The 16,071-nt window shown below is 36.5% G+C and overlaps 1 protein-coding gene across 3 annotated transcripts in view; it reads left to right on the forward strand.

The window, feature by feature from the left end:
• Cnot6l (CCR4-NOT transcription complex subunit 6 like) overlaps positions 1-15,249 on the forward strand; it is a 78,167-nt gene extending 62,918 nt beyond the window's left edge. For all 3 annotated transcript variants that reach the window (XM_090343375.1, XM_090343372.1, XM_090343374.1), the window contains exons 10-12: positions 2,133-2,360; positions 3,805-4,007; positions 8,312-15,249. In XM_090343375.1, coding sequence (XP_090199501.1) covers positions 2,133-2,360; positions 3,805-4,007; positions 8,312-8,524 — 644 coding nt within the window. In that variant the 3' untranslated portion in view covers positions 8,525-15,249. The remainder of the gene's footprint in view (positions 1-2,132; positions 2,361-3,804; positions 4,008-8,311) is intronic.
• The last annotated feature ends 822 nt before the right edge of the window (positions 15,250-16,071 follow it).

Raw genomic sequence — 16,071 nt, forward strand, 5'->3', positions numbered from 1 at the left:
CCACCCTACCCCTGGGCCTGGGCATTGTCCTTTCAGCTCAAGGCTACCGCCTTACCCTTGAGCCAAGCTCCACTTCCCATTTTCTTGAGGTTAATTTGGAGATAAGAGGCTCACTCTTTTGTGTTCCAGCTGACTTTGAACTTTAATCCTCAGATCTCAGCCTCCTGAGTAGTTAGGATTAATGGCATGAACCACCACACCTGGCTTGGTGTTTATTTTTTGTGCTGGTTCTGGAGTTTGAGCTCAGGGTCTGGGTGCTGTTCCTGAGCCTTTGTGCCGAAGGCGCTAACCGTCTACCTCCTGAGCCACAGCTGCACTCACAGATTTTTGGTGATTAGTTTCATGAACTTTCCTGCCAGGGCTGGCTTTGAACAGAGACCCTTGGGTCTCAGCCCCTTAATAGGACTATAGGTGTGAATTATTAGCACTTGACTTTCACTTTCATTTTTATGTGTAGCCAGTCCTATTCTTACTGCAGTATTTATTTGGTGTTATAGCAAGTGCTACCTTGATAGGGATACATTTTTAGAATTTAATACAGTGAATATTTTGAACTCTCAGAAATGACACTAAAACTTATAGGAAAAGAAGATAACTTAGAGGTTTGGGTTGTAAATTTTATCTTTGTGATCAGATACTTGTAAAGTGACAGGAATCACTTTAAAGATGACTTCAGTTACTTGTTTGCCACATTAAAGTTGATGATAGTTTGGTAAAATTAGAGGGAAAATGTTTCCCTTTAGAGTATATTTTAGTAGAAATATTTGAGTCACTTCTATAGACATTTTAATAGAAAAATTTAAATTTTCACTGATACCTCAACAGTCTAAAAGTATTAGCTTAAATAGTGAGAGTCTCAGCTGGACCATGGTGGTTTATGCTTCTAAACCTAAACTACTCAAGAGGCTGAGATCTGAAGTTTGTGGTTCAAAGCCAACCTGGGCAGGAAACTGGATTGAGACTCTTACCTCCAATAAACAACTCAAAAAGCCAGAAGTGGTGTTATGGCTCAAGTGGGAGCATGAGGGCCTTGGCAAAAGATGCTCAAGGACAACAACTAGACCCAGAGTTCAAGCCCTGGAATGGGCAAAAAACAAAACCAATAAACTCATCTCAGCCACACTTTCTAGGAATAATCCCTATTCATTTCTCTATACTATAAATCCTAATATGCAGATTATGTGCAGACAGTTTTCTTCAAATGGTTTCACTAAACCTAATGAATATTATGTTTTAAATAAAGCAAAGGGTTGAGCTTTGAATATTTGAGACAGAATTTAATAACTCTACTAAATGGGGATAATTTGGGATTTACAACTTCTGCTAAATTAAACATTAAGATTTAGTTAAGCCAGGTTTTAGCTTCATCAAGATTTTAATTAAGATTTAGACAGCTGAAGGGCTGGGAGTTTAGCCTAGTAGTAGAGTGCTTGCCTAGTACGCATGAAGACCTGGGTTCGATTCCTCAGTACCCCATATATAGAAAAAGCCGGGAATGGTGCTGTGGCTAAAATGGTAGACTCTAGCTTTGAGAAAGCCTAAGGACAGCGCTCAGGCTCTAAGGTCAAGCCCCAGGACTGGCCAAAAAAAATAAGACAACTGAAAACCTGTCCTTTTATATTCTTTAAATGGCAGAGGCATAACCAGTGTTGAAATATTACCAGTGTTTTGTTAAACTAGGAGCTCAGCAGATTGAATGTATTTTAATAAAACATTGATCATGACATTATTTCTAACTTGGACTTGTAGAGCAGTGGTCAGCAAAGTTTTTCTATAAATGGCTCTATAGTAAATGTTTTAGTCGGTGGGTCACTTGCAGTCCTAATCATAATTTTATTTGTTAAAGAATCCTCTAAAAATCTAAGCCACAGGCTCTAGAGAAATCTCAGGTTTAGCCCTAGGGTACCATTTATCCTCCTGAAAATAGAAAAGTAGTTTCCATACTAGCATTACCAGAATCCCAATCCTTTGGCTTTTAAGACTAGTTTGAGATAAAAAGGAAGATAAAAGTTCCTAGAGAAGAGCAAATGAATGGTCAGGGATCTTTTCGAGAAGATTTTGAAGATACGACTTTTCTTGAAACATAAAGCATCAGTTTCTTCTGTCTTTTATATTTTAATGTTTCAATACAGGTATGAAGCCTATTCATGCTGCAGATAAACAGCTGCTTATAGTGGCAAATGCCCACATGCACTGGGACCCAGAGTATTCGGATGTGAAACTTATCCAAACCATGATGTTTGTCTCAGAGGTTAAAAACATTCTGGAAAAAGCCTCAAGTAGGCCTGGCAGCCCAACTGCAGATCCTAACTCCATCCCGCTGGTGCTATGTGCAGATCTTAACTCATTGCCAGATTCAGGTATTTATAACAGCATGTCCTTAATTTTGTTTTGTTTTCAGTCTTAATTGAAAAGGCCAGTAATTTCCTAACTAATAGAGAATTTTGCTTCTAAACCAGGGGGAACATATAAAGAGAATTCCTGGGATGGGACAATGGCTAACAGCTAAAAACTTAACAAAGAAACTTATTTCCAGAAGGAACCGAAACTGGATACTGCAGTACTGAATACTGGGGGGTATTGGGCTTTTACTACTTACTCCTCAAAGGAAAGTAGGACCTGTCATCAGTATTTGGGAAAAGTAGTTATAGGCGAGGGTTGGTAACTGATTTCAGTAATAAAATTGGTGCCTGCCAAACTAACAAAAAGGGAACGGAGGAGAAAATGCACCCCTTCTGTTTCTGTTCTCTAATCACTGGCAGTGCTTCCCATTGGACCAAAGCCACATAGAATATGGAGGGTGGCAAAAGGGGTTGCAGTTAATGGTAATAAAGGTCAGTCTCCTGAGGTACAGAGAAGGAGCAACCAGAAAGTATTCAAAGTATTCATTGTAGGTAGTTAAATGCTTCAGTGAAAATTTGCTCAAAGTTATGAAATGGTGTTGGGATGTCCATACTAGATGCAGAATAGTCAACATTCTTCTAGGATTTTATATTAAGTTCTTAACTTCCACAACCATTATGTTCAAACTTTTATTTTAGATCATTATAAAACACAGTGCTCCATTTAGGTAAAAAATTTCAAATGTTAAAAACAGTAAAATATTACTCTTTGCTGTGTTCAAAACATTCTGAACTTGGCATAATTATTGTGCTGGAGATTGAACCCAGCCTTTACCACAATGTCACTGAATTCTTTGTGAGGTTTAAGTCTGAAGTGCTTAGACTAATGCCTAGTTTATAGTAAAGTAACTCAATTGTTTGAAATATTCACAGTATTTGTTCTGTGTTCATTACTTATTCATTGCCTTATCATTTCTAACTACAAATAGGACTCTAGTATTAGTGTTAATCTTAGTAATAAGGTTTATGGTAATGTTTTCTAATACAATGGAAATTTGGAAAATCCAAAATCTTTCTTTTCAAATGATTTGTATTGTATATATTATATACTCTCATAATTGTTAATTGACTTGTAAAATGAAAATACTGCAAATACTGTGGTTTAGAATACTATTCCAGGAACACTTAAGGTCAAATCCTTTTTATGAATGCCATGCAGGTCCTAGAGGACTGTTGATGATATTCCATTGATGATATTCTTGGTAATCTTGATACTTGATTCTGCAGTAAGCAAAATGCCTTTCAATTTGTCTTGTTTTATAATATTGCTAATACATTAAAAAAAAGAAGACAGTTCCAGGTTCAGTCGACTCTGAACTTCCTGATTCTATGGCAGTAGATAATAGCTACTTAGTCTTGTGTGGAGACTGTTAAATGGTAGTATTCCTTTCTTTTCTGCTAGGTGTTGTAGAATATTTAAGCAATGGAGGAGTAGCTGACAACCATAAAGATTTCAAGGAACTAAGGTACAACGAGTGTCTTATGAACTTCAGCTGCAATGGAAAGAATGGAAGCTCAGAAGGGAGAATCACACATGGCTTCCAACTTAAGAGCGCCTATGAAAATAACTTGATGCCTTACACCAATTACACCTTTGATTTCAAAGTGAGTAATACAGAAATTATTGTGGATAATACAGAAATTATTTCAGATACAAGGGCTGGGAGTTTGGCCTAGTGGTAGAGTGCTTGCCTAGCATGCACAAAGACTCAGTTTCAATTCCTTGGTACCACATACATATAAAAAAGCTGGAAATGGTGCTGAGGATCTGAGGCTCAAGTGGTAGAGCTCTATCCTAGAGAAAGTCCAAGGACTGGCAAAAAAAAAAAAAATTGTCATATGCTTGTATCTGAAATAAACTGTCAACCTATTAATGATGTAATCTTTCAGAAGTTTTAGATTATCAAAATGTCTAAGTATACACCAGTAGTTATTACAAGTATCATTAGTAACTGTTAGAGTTGTTGAACCATCATTTGTTAAAGTTTCACAGAATATTGATAACAGTACTTTTAAAAAGCTTATTACGTGTGAAGTACTGGATATACTTTGTCCTAACCTATCCAAAACATTCTTTTATAATTTTGTATTGTAATTAATAGAAGGGTTACATTATATTCACCAGATAGAAGGTGTATTACTTTACAAACATGGATACTTTACAAACATGGATACCCTTTCTCATGACATGATCCCCATTTCCCTCCCCCATCCCCCATCCAAAACATTTTTACTGTCCAGCAAGGACCCAAGTAAACAAATACCAAATAGAACATTACTTTGATTTCATATAGTATTAAATTTTTTCTTAGTGCTTTCTATTGGCATTTCACTTCTAAAATTTTGTTTCTTTTAGGGCTGGGGCTATACGTATTTTTTTTTTGTTTTGTTTTCCGTTTTTTTGTGTTTTGTTTTCTTTGGTCAGTCCTTGGCTCTGGGCTTGGGCACTGTGTTTGGACACTTGTTGCTCAAGGCTAGTGCTCTTCCACTTGAGCCACAGCACCTCTGGCTTTTTCTGAGTATGTGGTACTGAGGAATCAAACCCAGGGCTTTGTGCTTGCTAGGCCAGTATTCTACCACTAGACCACACTCCTGGCCCCTATAAGTTTTTTTTTTTTTTTGTGGCTGTTGTCAGTTTCAACTCAAGGCCTTGCACTTGCTTGGCATTCTACAACATGAACCAAGTTTCCAATCAGCCTTTTTTTTTTTTTTTCCTCTGTCGGGCTCAAGCTGTGGGCCTAGGCACTGTCCCTGAGCTCTTCAGGTCAAGGCAACTACCCTACCCCTTGAGCCACAGCACTACTTCCGGTTTTCTGGTGTTTAATTGTAGGAGGTAAGAATCTTGTGTTCTTTAGTGCCCAGGCTGGCTTTGAACTGTGATCCTCAGATGCTAGCCTCCTGAGTAGCTAGGATAACAGGTGTGAGCCACCTTGCCTGGCTTCCAACCAGCTTTTTGTTTGGTTATTTTGGAGATGGAGTCTCAGACTTTTCTTCCTGGGCTGGCTTTGAACCTCTGTTTTCTGGATATCAGCTTCCTGACTAGTGAGGATTGTAGGGATTAGCCACTGGCACCTGGAAAGTCTGTCTTGAACCCAACCCACACAATTATACTAAAAATACTTCAGCTTTAGAAAGGAAAGGGCTTCCCCCCCCAAAAAAATCTGAAGTATTGGGCATTGCACAGGACCATCTATTCGTTAGAAAGATGGGACCAGCTATAAAAAAAGATTATAGTGGCTTTCAATAACTCCTACTAACTACAATTGTACTGCCTGTTTTCTGATTGTTCTGTATGTGTAGCTCTGTCACTTTCTGGGTAACAATAGAAAGTTACTTGATATATGAAGCCTGTAAATGAGTGAATACCAAATAAATTAGAATGTTGGATTTTTGCATCTTCAATAACCCTTGCTGTTTTAAATGTTCCTCTAAGGAACATAAGAGAAAGGAGAGGGATATAAAAGTTGCTGAAGAGTATTAACACATGTAATATGGAAGTAGAAACAAATTTGCTTAGAAGAATTACTAGCAAAATTTCTATCTAGTGATAGTTCATTTTGTTCTAGTCACTTACACATAATGGCATGCTAGTACATACTTTTTATCCAAAAAAATAGTTTGAATAGAAAATGGTTAAGAATAACCCATCCATGCTTAGTGAATGACTAGTTAGGGATCTTCCCCACATACATGACACATATGTACAAGTAGTTGAGTACAATCAGATATGATTTTGGCAAGAGTTTTGATAGTTTTTATTCTGGATATTTTAAACCGAGAAAATAGTTAACCAGTGATGTCTTCAGTTAAATACATCATTCTGGGTGTATAATATTTAGTTACATTTGTAAAGAATTCTCTTACCTGAAGCTGATACACATGATGGCATTCAAAGTAAAATGGGAGGTTTTAGTCAATATTTTATTTGCCATTGGGAGGGACAGTAATAAAGATTGAGCTGGGGGCCTCACACATGGTAGACAAGTATCTACCATTAGGGCCTTTACCTAATTAATGTTTTTTGTATATTTCTTCATTTATTCTTCCTCCTTCCTCTTTCCCTCTTTTCTCTTTGTACTGGGGTTCAGGTCTGGGTGTGTACTTACTAAGTGCTACCACCTGGGCTATGCTCCTAGTCATTTTGTTTTTTCACATTGGTCGTGGGTAACAAACATAAGACCCTATCATGGGCCATTGTCCTCCTGCCTCAGTTTCCCATGTAACTGGGGTTTCAGGCATGAACCATTATTGATCTTAAGTTCTCACTACCTTTTTGCCTTGATCTTGAAATACTGCCATTCCCACCTCTTAAACAGCAGAGATTACAGGCATGTATGTTAAGAGGGTCTTAGTGTCCAAGCTGGCCTCAAACTCAGGATCCTACTTTGTCTTACATGTAGTTGGGATTATAGACTTGCACCATTAAACCTGACTTTGTTAACTTTTTTTGTGTGTGTGTGTGGGGGGGGGGGGGGGGCGCGTCCTGGACCTTGAGCTCAGGGCCTGAGCACTGTCCTTGGGCTTTCTCAAGGCTAGCGCTAGCGCTCTACCACTTGAGCCTCAGCACCACTCCCAGCTTCTTTCTATGTATGTGATTTTGAGGAATCAAACTCAGGCCTTCATGCATACTAGGCAAGCACTCTACCATTAGGCCAAACTCCTGGCTGAGTGATACCTTTTAATTATATAATTTGGACTTTATATTAACAATGAAAGTCCTCCCCTAGATTTAATTGTGCTCTCCTCACTTTGATCAGATGAAAATTGATAAATGTGAAGTTTTAGAAATCATGTATCAACACGAAAGCACTACAGGGGCTCACACCTATCATTCTCGCTACTCAGAATCCTGAGATCCAGAGGGTTGCAGTTCAAAGCCTGTCCAGGCAAAAAAGACTGAGATGTGTTCTCCAAAGTAGCAAAAAGTAGGGCTGGAGTGGCTTAAATGATAGAGAACAAGCTGAGTATGCAAGAACTCTAGTCCCTGAATTCAAGCTCCCAGCGCGTCTCAATTTTTTCTTAGTAGCCCATTTCATTCTGATACCACTTAAACAATACTGGTTGAGTTCACTATTAGTAAATAAATGTAAATAGGTATTCCAGCCAGACACGATGGAACAGAGCTAGAAACTAACATGCTTAGAAGGCAGAAGGATTACAAATTCAAGGCCAGGCTGTACTATAGCAAGACTTCGTTGCACTTTTAAAGAAAAAAGATCCTTTCAGATGTAGAAATGTTTCTAACTTCGTTTTAAATAGAAAAATATTGTCTGTAGTTCTATCTTGCATATAGAATCTAGGACAAACTAGCACCTGGTTTTGAAAGTTAATGATCATGCAAACTGGTTAGCTCTAAGAAATAACTGATTTGTTTAAATGACCCACTGAGAAATGATTTTTGTTTTGAGTGCCATTATGAGGAAGGAAATCCAGGATTTGTGAAAATGAGAATTTTAAACTGAAGAACAGGTTACAACAGTTAAGAATATGTGGTAGTATATATAATAAATCTCAGAAAGTGGAAGAAACAGGATTAAAAATCTGAAAGCATGTTTTATAATGGCTTTGTTCAGATGTTTGCATGTCTCAGTGCGCAAATATTTTCCCACTTGTCATTATTTTCTGCATAATGTAACTGACACTGTAGTTTGATTTAGTTAGGTCTAAAAATTATACGGACAGTATAGCTCCAAAGATGCTAGACACAATGCACAAATTTAAGACAATGATTCAATGGGATATTGAGGCACCTTTAATTGAAAGATGTCAATCTGAATTCACATGGAAGATTTTTAACTGAATAGGTATCAGAAGTGCAAGTTACTTTGTTATTGGGTTAATTATTCTTTCTATGAAGTTACTCTTTTTGTAAGCATATGTATTTTTTCTCTCCCTTATTCTCTTTCCAGGGCGTGATTGACTACATTTTCTATTCCAAGACTCATATGAACGTGCTTGGTGTCCTGGGGCCTTTAGATCCTCAGTGGCTGGTTGAGAACAACATCACTGGGTGTCCACACCCTCACATCCCTTCAGACCACTTCTCACTGTTAACACAACTTGAACTCCACCCTGCCCTCCTGCCTCTTGTCAATGGTGTTCACTTGCCTAATCGGAGGTAGTGGAGCACTGCCCTGCAAAGGCGGGGATCTGTTGCTATGGACCTGTACAGTTGTAAATCAAAGTATGTAGGAGTGAAGTATGGCCATCTTAAAGCTGCTTCTTCAGGTTCCTTTCATTCTGTGTTGCTGTAAGACTTGTACATTTTTGTGCATATTGATAATCATTTGGCACTAGGGCTGGAACCAAAGTATTACTATCTACCCAAAATTTTAATTTAACGTGTTTTTAAATTGAACTTTCTTCATATTATATATTAAGAGCCAATATTTATAATTGGTAAGTCAGTAATTTGAGGCTCAGCAGAAATGTATTTGTTTCTCTAAGACAAATACATTCTTCTGAATGGTTTCAAGTAAGCTTACTTTTTTTTTGTAAAAAGCAATTTTTAAAAACTATACATACAAGATTTTAAATTGAATGATGATGGCATGCCTTGCAGGGAAAACCTTCCAGAATTTGTTTTCCTTTATAAACAACTAACTTTTGGCACCCGAGTTATTTGCACATTAATAGAGCACTTAAATTTGCTTGATCTGTACATAAAATATATAGCCACTAGCCATAATAGGACAATTTGACAATTAAAGATGATTGCATAATATGCTTTCAAAATTAAATCATTTTACAGCACATGATAGTTCATTGGCAAAATACAGGTTTTGTTTGAGGAATCACTTTTTTTGTCCCCTTATATTCCTTTTAGAAATCTAAGTCCAGCTCTCCATTATATAGGGAAATAACAGGCATATACTGCCCTATAGCTTGGAAGTGGAATTTGTATGTTTAAGATGCCCACAAAATTAGTGTCCAATATTTCTCCTTATTCCTGTCCACCCTTTTCTGTTTGGTTTTACTGGAAAAAGAGATATGATGTATATCATTTTTACCATGATGGTCAGAAGTTTGAAAAACAGTTGAATGTAAAGGTCCTGATGAAATTTTCAGAAAGAAAGCCATATAAGTATTTAAGATATTTCCTAAACTAAGGTTTTAGTGGCTGTTGGTTATTTGAGGCAACAACGGAAAGGATGAGGGGGAGGACAGTTTTGGTGTAGTAGTTCAAAACCTTGGATCATTTTTCCTGACTCTAGCTGCCAAATGGCCATCGTATGCTTTTAATCTTTTTTTCCATTATCTGTCAGGGTTGAATTGAGAAGCTACTGGTTTTATTCCCAACTGTTGATGCCTTTCAAATATGTTGGAAAAGCTTTTCCTTTTTTTTTTTTTTTTTTTTTTTTTGCTCAGGAGGAGCCATTTGAAAATCTGTGACTCGAGAGGCAGTGAGTGTAATACCATTTTGTGGGAGGGGGGGGAGTTGGTTGGCTACATGATGCTAATTATGGCACAGTAACAGGAAAAGGTTGTGTCTGTGTTTTTAAGTTTTTCTTTATTCTGCTTTTTTGCTGCTATATGAGAGTTTTCTGAAATTTATATTTTAAACTTTTCATGCACTTTACTGTTTCTAGTTTCAAAATGTGATATTTTTAATAAACAAGAAATTTTCCATTATGTGAATGAAATTTTAAAAGAAAATAGCCTATATTTGTGTCTCACTAATATATAAAGTACAAGTCAAATTTAATTAAATATCTAAGTAATTTGTCTCCTTTCAAACCTGACATCTTAGGCTGTTTTATTAGTCTTAAGTGACACATTTCATTTGGTCGTTTTATACTAATTTCTTCCATAGTAAACTAATCAGGCTATATAAAATGTTTCCCTAAAGGGTTATTTTAGTGGGATGAGGGTTGTGGGATGATGTCTTATCATACAGGATTGCATCAGAAGGGTTCTGTAAAGCCTAAACTCCCTATTAAAAGTGCCTAGTAATAGAGGCATTGTTTGTCATCTATAATTCGAAATGGCATTTTATGGTTCAGTGAAGTTTGATGTTAATAAGACATTCTTTTAAAAATGTTGACATATCAGAACATATAACCCTTAAGATGACAGATTTTCCTCAACATACAGGTATCCCTTCTTATATACCTCAAGCATCCAACATCTAGCCATGCAAATTGATTACCTGAAGCATAGTACTGGAAAGTAGAATAGCATGAAAAACTTAATTTTGTGGACATTACCTTTCTTTGTAATCAGCTACTGTATCTTTTATTTTAGATTTCTGGTTTCGGTGGGTTTTCTGCTCTGGAGGTATATGCACTAACAAAACATATTCCTCCTTTCATATACGCATGTTAATTAGCAATGTGAGCAATATTTCCTACCATACTTCACTCCCAATATTTTTTGAGATGTTTGTATAAAATGGAACTTAAAGTTCACTTATGATTGTATATGAACCACAGAGGAGCCCATTTATTAATAAAATACCTTTTTAATAGTTAAATGTAGAGAGAAAAATAAAAAAATTGGGAAACATTGTAAACAGCTTAAGTTTATTTTGTGTATGATTGAGGCACTCTGTTGCAGGAAGGTGTGTAATTGGGTTCTCTCTGCTTCCAAATGCACTCTTTCAAACCATTCATTAATTATCCTGTGTATTTTTAATGTGGCTTTAGTAAATGTTGGTAATAGTTCTGTTAAAGCAATTGTGTTGTTTTAGGTGGCGCACACACTTGGGGTATAGTATCCCGAATTCATGTGCACAGTTTCCCTTAGGCCACTGCCCAAGTTTTACACACCTTTGTACCCTTTGTAAAAGGAGTGGTATCTGTTTTGAGCTGCCAATTCAGATGATCAGAAATGCTGCTCTCCTCAGCATTGTCATGCCATTTGAAACTTTGGCAGAGAGAAGCCAAAAGGAAGAGGTGAATGACATTTGATAAGTGTTTAATGAAAGTAAAATATTTATGCTCAGATATATTCTCAGAATAAGTTAATAAGCTTTATGCTGTGGGGCTGCTGCATAAAAGAAAATTTGGGCATTTTTAGGTTGTAATTTTTTTTAACTATTAATGACTTCTGATATTTATCTAAGAACTGGAGTGTTCTTTAAATTGATGAAAAACAGTGTTGTTTGAGGAAGGATAACCACACTGTTTGCCATTCTAGCAGTCATACAAGTGCATGTCATGTCACCCACTCTCAGGCATCCGTATCGTCCTCATAGCTTTACATGTTTTACAGGGGACATTGCAGCATCCTCAGGACTGACATCTGGAAAAGGCTCACATCCACTTACTGCTCCTTGCTTGTTGACTTTGTTTTAAAATATTGTGCCTGGTGTCAACTTTTAAGCAACAGCACTGCCTAAAAGCAAGCAGAGAACAGAATCCCAGCACCATTCTATAGGCAACTTTTTAGAATTCAGATATAGTAAATCTGTTCGAGATTTATGGTGTTTTATGTAAAAAACTTTTGTACAACATAGCTGAATATTTTTGTTTCATTTCTTTCATGTAAAGCGTGTGAACGTTTGTTTGAATACCATATGTTAAAGTCAGGTATGGCATAATGGGTTCTGAGACCAGCTTTTTTCCCTTCCCATTTGCCTTTTCCAAGCTTTTTATTTTTCTTTAATTTTTCTGATAATCATAGGCAGATATTTAATTTTACTAATGAGCTTCCTGTGTGAATGTATTTTTAAAAGCCCTAGCCACTGTTTTAGTGTTGTAGTTTGCAGAAATACAAAATTCCATTTCATTTGCCCCCCCAATCCCTTTAAATAAAGTTATATATTACAGAGAAGCAAGAGAATAAGTTGAAAGGTATCCAAGACTCGGATTGTCAGAACTGAGGTTGTGACATGTTAAAAACTGGAACATGGGTCAACATACTGTGTTCCATTGAAAAATTGTCTCAAACTTAGATTCGATAGGTGAAATTAAGTCTGTATTGCATTTTCACAAATTTAAAAAATACAATGTCATCTATAATTTTGATATCAAAGCAAAGAGTAGAGAAAGCACAAGGAAAAATAGGTTGAATATATTCTTTGAAGGGATCAGAAGCATTTGGGTTTTAATCCATAATACAAGGCTAGATTTTCTAGTGTTAAAAATTGGACCTGTGTCCCAGTATTTATTTGATTCTAATCTTTTATATTCAATGAATTTATGAGGTCTTGTAATAGCTTTACAAACTGATGACTGATTAGTAGTTCAGTGACAAACCATGATCAGTTTTAATAGCAAGCAAAGGCTTTAAGGCACGATTTCAAAGTAACATTTATGTTTTGACAGAAATGTGAGTTCTCACATTTGTAAGTTTTTTTTCCTATCCCTCTCTCCCCACAAATCACCTTTTTAACATATTGAAGATTGTTTACTCCCATTCTTTTTGAATTGTATTATCTTTGTAGAACTCTGAATTAGTGTTAAGCAAATGAACTAGAGAAGTTAGAATTATTTTTCTAAGTCAGCAATTTCAACTAAAGCTTTGAATTTACAGAAAGAGACTTGATGCTTATGATGGCTATGGGTTATATTTATTCGTGAAAGCATCAGGATCTTCAGATTGAAACCTAAAGTAAACTAGTACATCTTTAACATGGCTTCTTAAAGCTGTAACATAGTTAGAAGCAGGAAGCAAAAGCATCTTTTGTAAGTACCACGTAAAAGTTGAAGGGTTAAAAAGAAAAACCACATCCTCATACATACACCACAGATGTTCTAAACAAGAAAAACCCACAGATAGACATTGGAGGAATAACCTCCCCTTCCTTTAGGATGGTAAAAGGAGAACATGCATTTTTCATTTTATTCAAACCTTTATGTAAATTTCTCTATAAAAAAATCCTGTAAGAAATAGGAAGATACCAAGCAAAGCAAGCCAAGTTAACCCAATCAGTAATTTCCTTTGGCATAAATTCGGTTAGACTTGTTACTCTTAAAGGGAAAACAAGCATGGTGAGGTATTTATTCAGCAAGCCTGGGAGTACTCTCCATTGAAGGGAATACTTAGAAAACATACGAATCAAGGATATGTCTATTAAATGTTAAAACTTTTTATGAAACATCCTACAAGTTGAGTAGCATGCATACTGAGTGTGCATCAGAAATAACACACAAGGGTATTCAAATACCAGGGTCATGACTTTGGGCACAATAGCATGGTACATTCAGCTTTCAGTATCCTTCAAAAAGCATAATTTGGCACTCACTTCTAGTTCTTACAATCTCCCCAAATCTATACAATGTGTTTACTTGTATGTCTGTCACTTTTAACTGTAAAGCATGGGAATCATGGTAACAAGAACAGTTCTTTGTCATTTTTTTCTTCAGATTACTGATGTATTTTAGCTTTCAGGTTTTTATTTTGCTTTCATTAAAAAAAATGTACCACGTTTAATTTGCTTGTAGTTATCTTAACCCACAAAATGGGCTCAGCATTAATGTATTAAACAATGGCTTTGCTTTCCACTGAACAGATTTTAGTATACTGCTACATATTTCAATCTTGATAGAGTAATTGATGCAGTCTCTGAGTTTATATTTGTCCAGAAACTGTACTGCTCTTTCTCTGTGCTTAATGTGCTAAAAATATATTCCCTTACCTGTGAAATTCCTGAGGGGTGCTTTGCCAGTGTTTGGGGGAGGAGGGGCTTGGATGGCTGTGTTACTGCACTGTGGATCTGGATTTGTTCAGTGTTGTGGCAAATTTCTTAAACACCAGCAGCACTGAGAAGTGCACTGTGGGCATTCACAGTTTTCTAAACACAAATAGTTCTAGGAGCCGAAGTATAGAGGATTCAGTGGGCATACTTGGAGTGTTAAGAGGCATTTCAGCTCGGTTTTCTGAAGTTGGGTGGCATAATGCTTTCTTTCTTAGAATGTCTATGTACCTCTTCAAAAGGGCCATGATGTTTGGACAAATTCATCATGACTTGTTTTCAATTGTGATTTCTGCTAAGTGCCAACTAGTTGTCTATGGACTGTCTACTCTTTCACTCAGTGTGCAATTTGTAGGAAAGAACTCAACTTTTCTTTCATCACTTGGCATTAAGCTGAAAAATTATTTTGTACACATTTGAGTGATTCTGAGGTCTATGAAGTGTTTTTACAACTAATTATAATGATCCAAAAGCAAAGCACATGATTTTAAAACTGAGCAAGAGGTTTGGTAATTTCTCCCCGAATACTTGGTAATTTCTGACTACTATTCCAAAGCAAATTTTACTGTTTTCAGTTTTGTATTTACTTTTGATTATTGTCCCAAGAAAAAGCCAAGCATTAAATCAACTTGTTAATATATTCCAACCAGTTTTAATTTTCCTTTTAATTTTATATTAGAAGATATAATGAAGTGCCATGTAACTGTAGCTTGCTAGTGTTTAATGTTTAATAGACTGATTCTGTGATGTTTAAACACACAACACTCTGTCATCCCTGGAGAAAGTGGTTCTACTCTTACTGATCACATTCTCTGATAAAACCACCAGCTGCTTTATTTTTCTATTTATTAAACAGTTGATGTCTGAAGCTTGACCAAACTGCTCAGCTGTTTTTCACTATAGACACTGTACAACGTGTGCGTGCAAAAGTACAGTTGGGTGGTAGTATTTTTTCATTAATGTGAACATTGACTATACAAAGCAGCCCTGCCTTTTAAACCTCATGGCAGCTCAGAAGGGAGGTGCTTAAGAACCTTAATTACTATGTCAGATGACAAAATACTTTTATCCATTTTGGAGATTGGGTACTGCTCACACATGATGTATAGGGCTAAATATATATGCTTGTTTCCTTGCACCTGTGTACTTCTCCCTTCTCCCCTCCCCTTCCTTCCCCTGTAGGCAATAAATGGCCATTTTGCAACTGCATATTTTTGTCTTGGTTTTTGATTATTTGTAAAAATGTTAGTTTCTGTATTTATGTTGGTATTTCTCTTAGAAAGTAAACTAGGGAGGTGATTACAGCAGGCTCTGTGTGTGTGTGTGTGTGTACGTGTGTGTGTGTACGTACATTGTATATATTTTTTTGCCAGTCCTGGGGCTTGAACTGAGGGCCTGAGCACTGTCCTTGGGCTTTCTCAAGGCTAGCACTCTACTACTTGAGCCATAGCATCACTACCAGCTTTTTCTATGTTTGTGGTACAGAGGAATCGAACCAGGTCTTTGTGCATGCTAATCAAGCTCTCTACCACTAAGCCAAACTCCCAGTCCCATATTGAGTACTTTCTTTAGAATAGATTTTGAATTAATATGATTTGCTTTGCCAGTAGAAGTCTTCACAAAGAAACCTGTGCCACTTGTGGGTGGAATTTTAGATATGGTACATATTTCATTTTCTTGCCTTGGTGATCATGTAAATATATGCCAAGAATTTTCATTCTAGACCCTTAAGTGATTTTGGTGAAACAAGTTTCCTCTGACCTTTGGACATGTAGTACATATAGTAAGAAATAACTTGTCTTCTTTTTTTTTTTTGTGCCAGTCATGGACACTGTCCTTGAGCTTTCTTGTGGCTCAAGTAGATGAGTACTAGCCTTATCACCACTTATGGCTTTTTCTGTGTATGTGATACCAAGGAATCAAACACAGGGCTTTGTGCATGCTAGGAGAACACTCTACCACTAGGCCACACTCCTGGCCCTAACTTAAGTCTTAATATCTTTAATATAAAGATTTTTTGTAAGGATATAA

Source organism: Megascapheus bottae, chromosome 13 (assembly GCF_031878675.1).
Source record: "Megascapheus bottae isolate mThoBot1 chromosome 13, mThoBot2.hap1, whole genome shotgun sequence".
Taxonomy (NCBI): domain Eukaryota; kingdom Metazoa; phylum Chordata; class Mammalia; order Rodentia; family Geomyidae; genus Megascapheus; species Megascapheus bottae.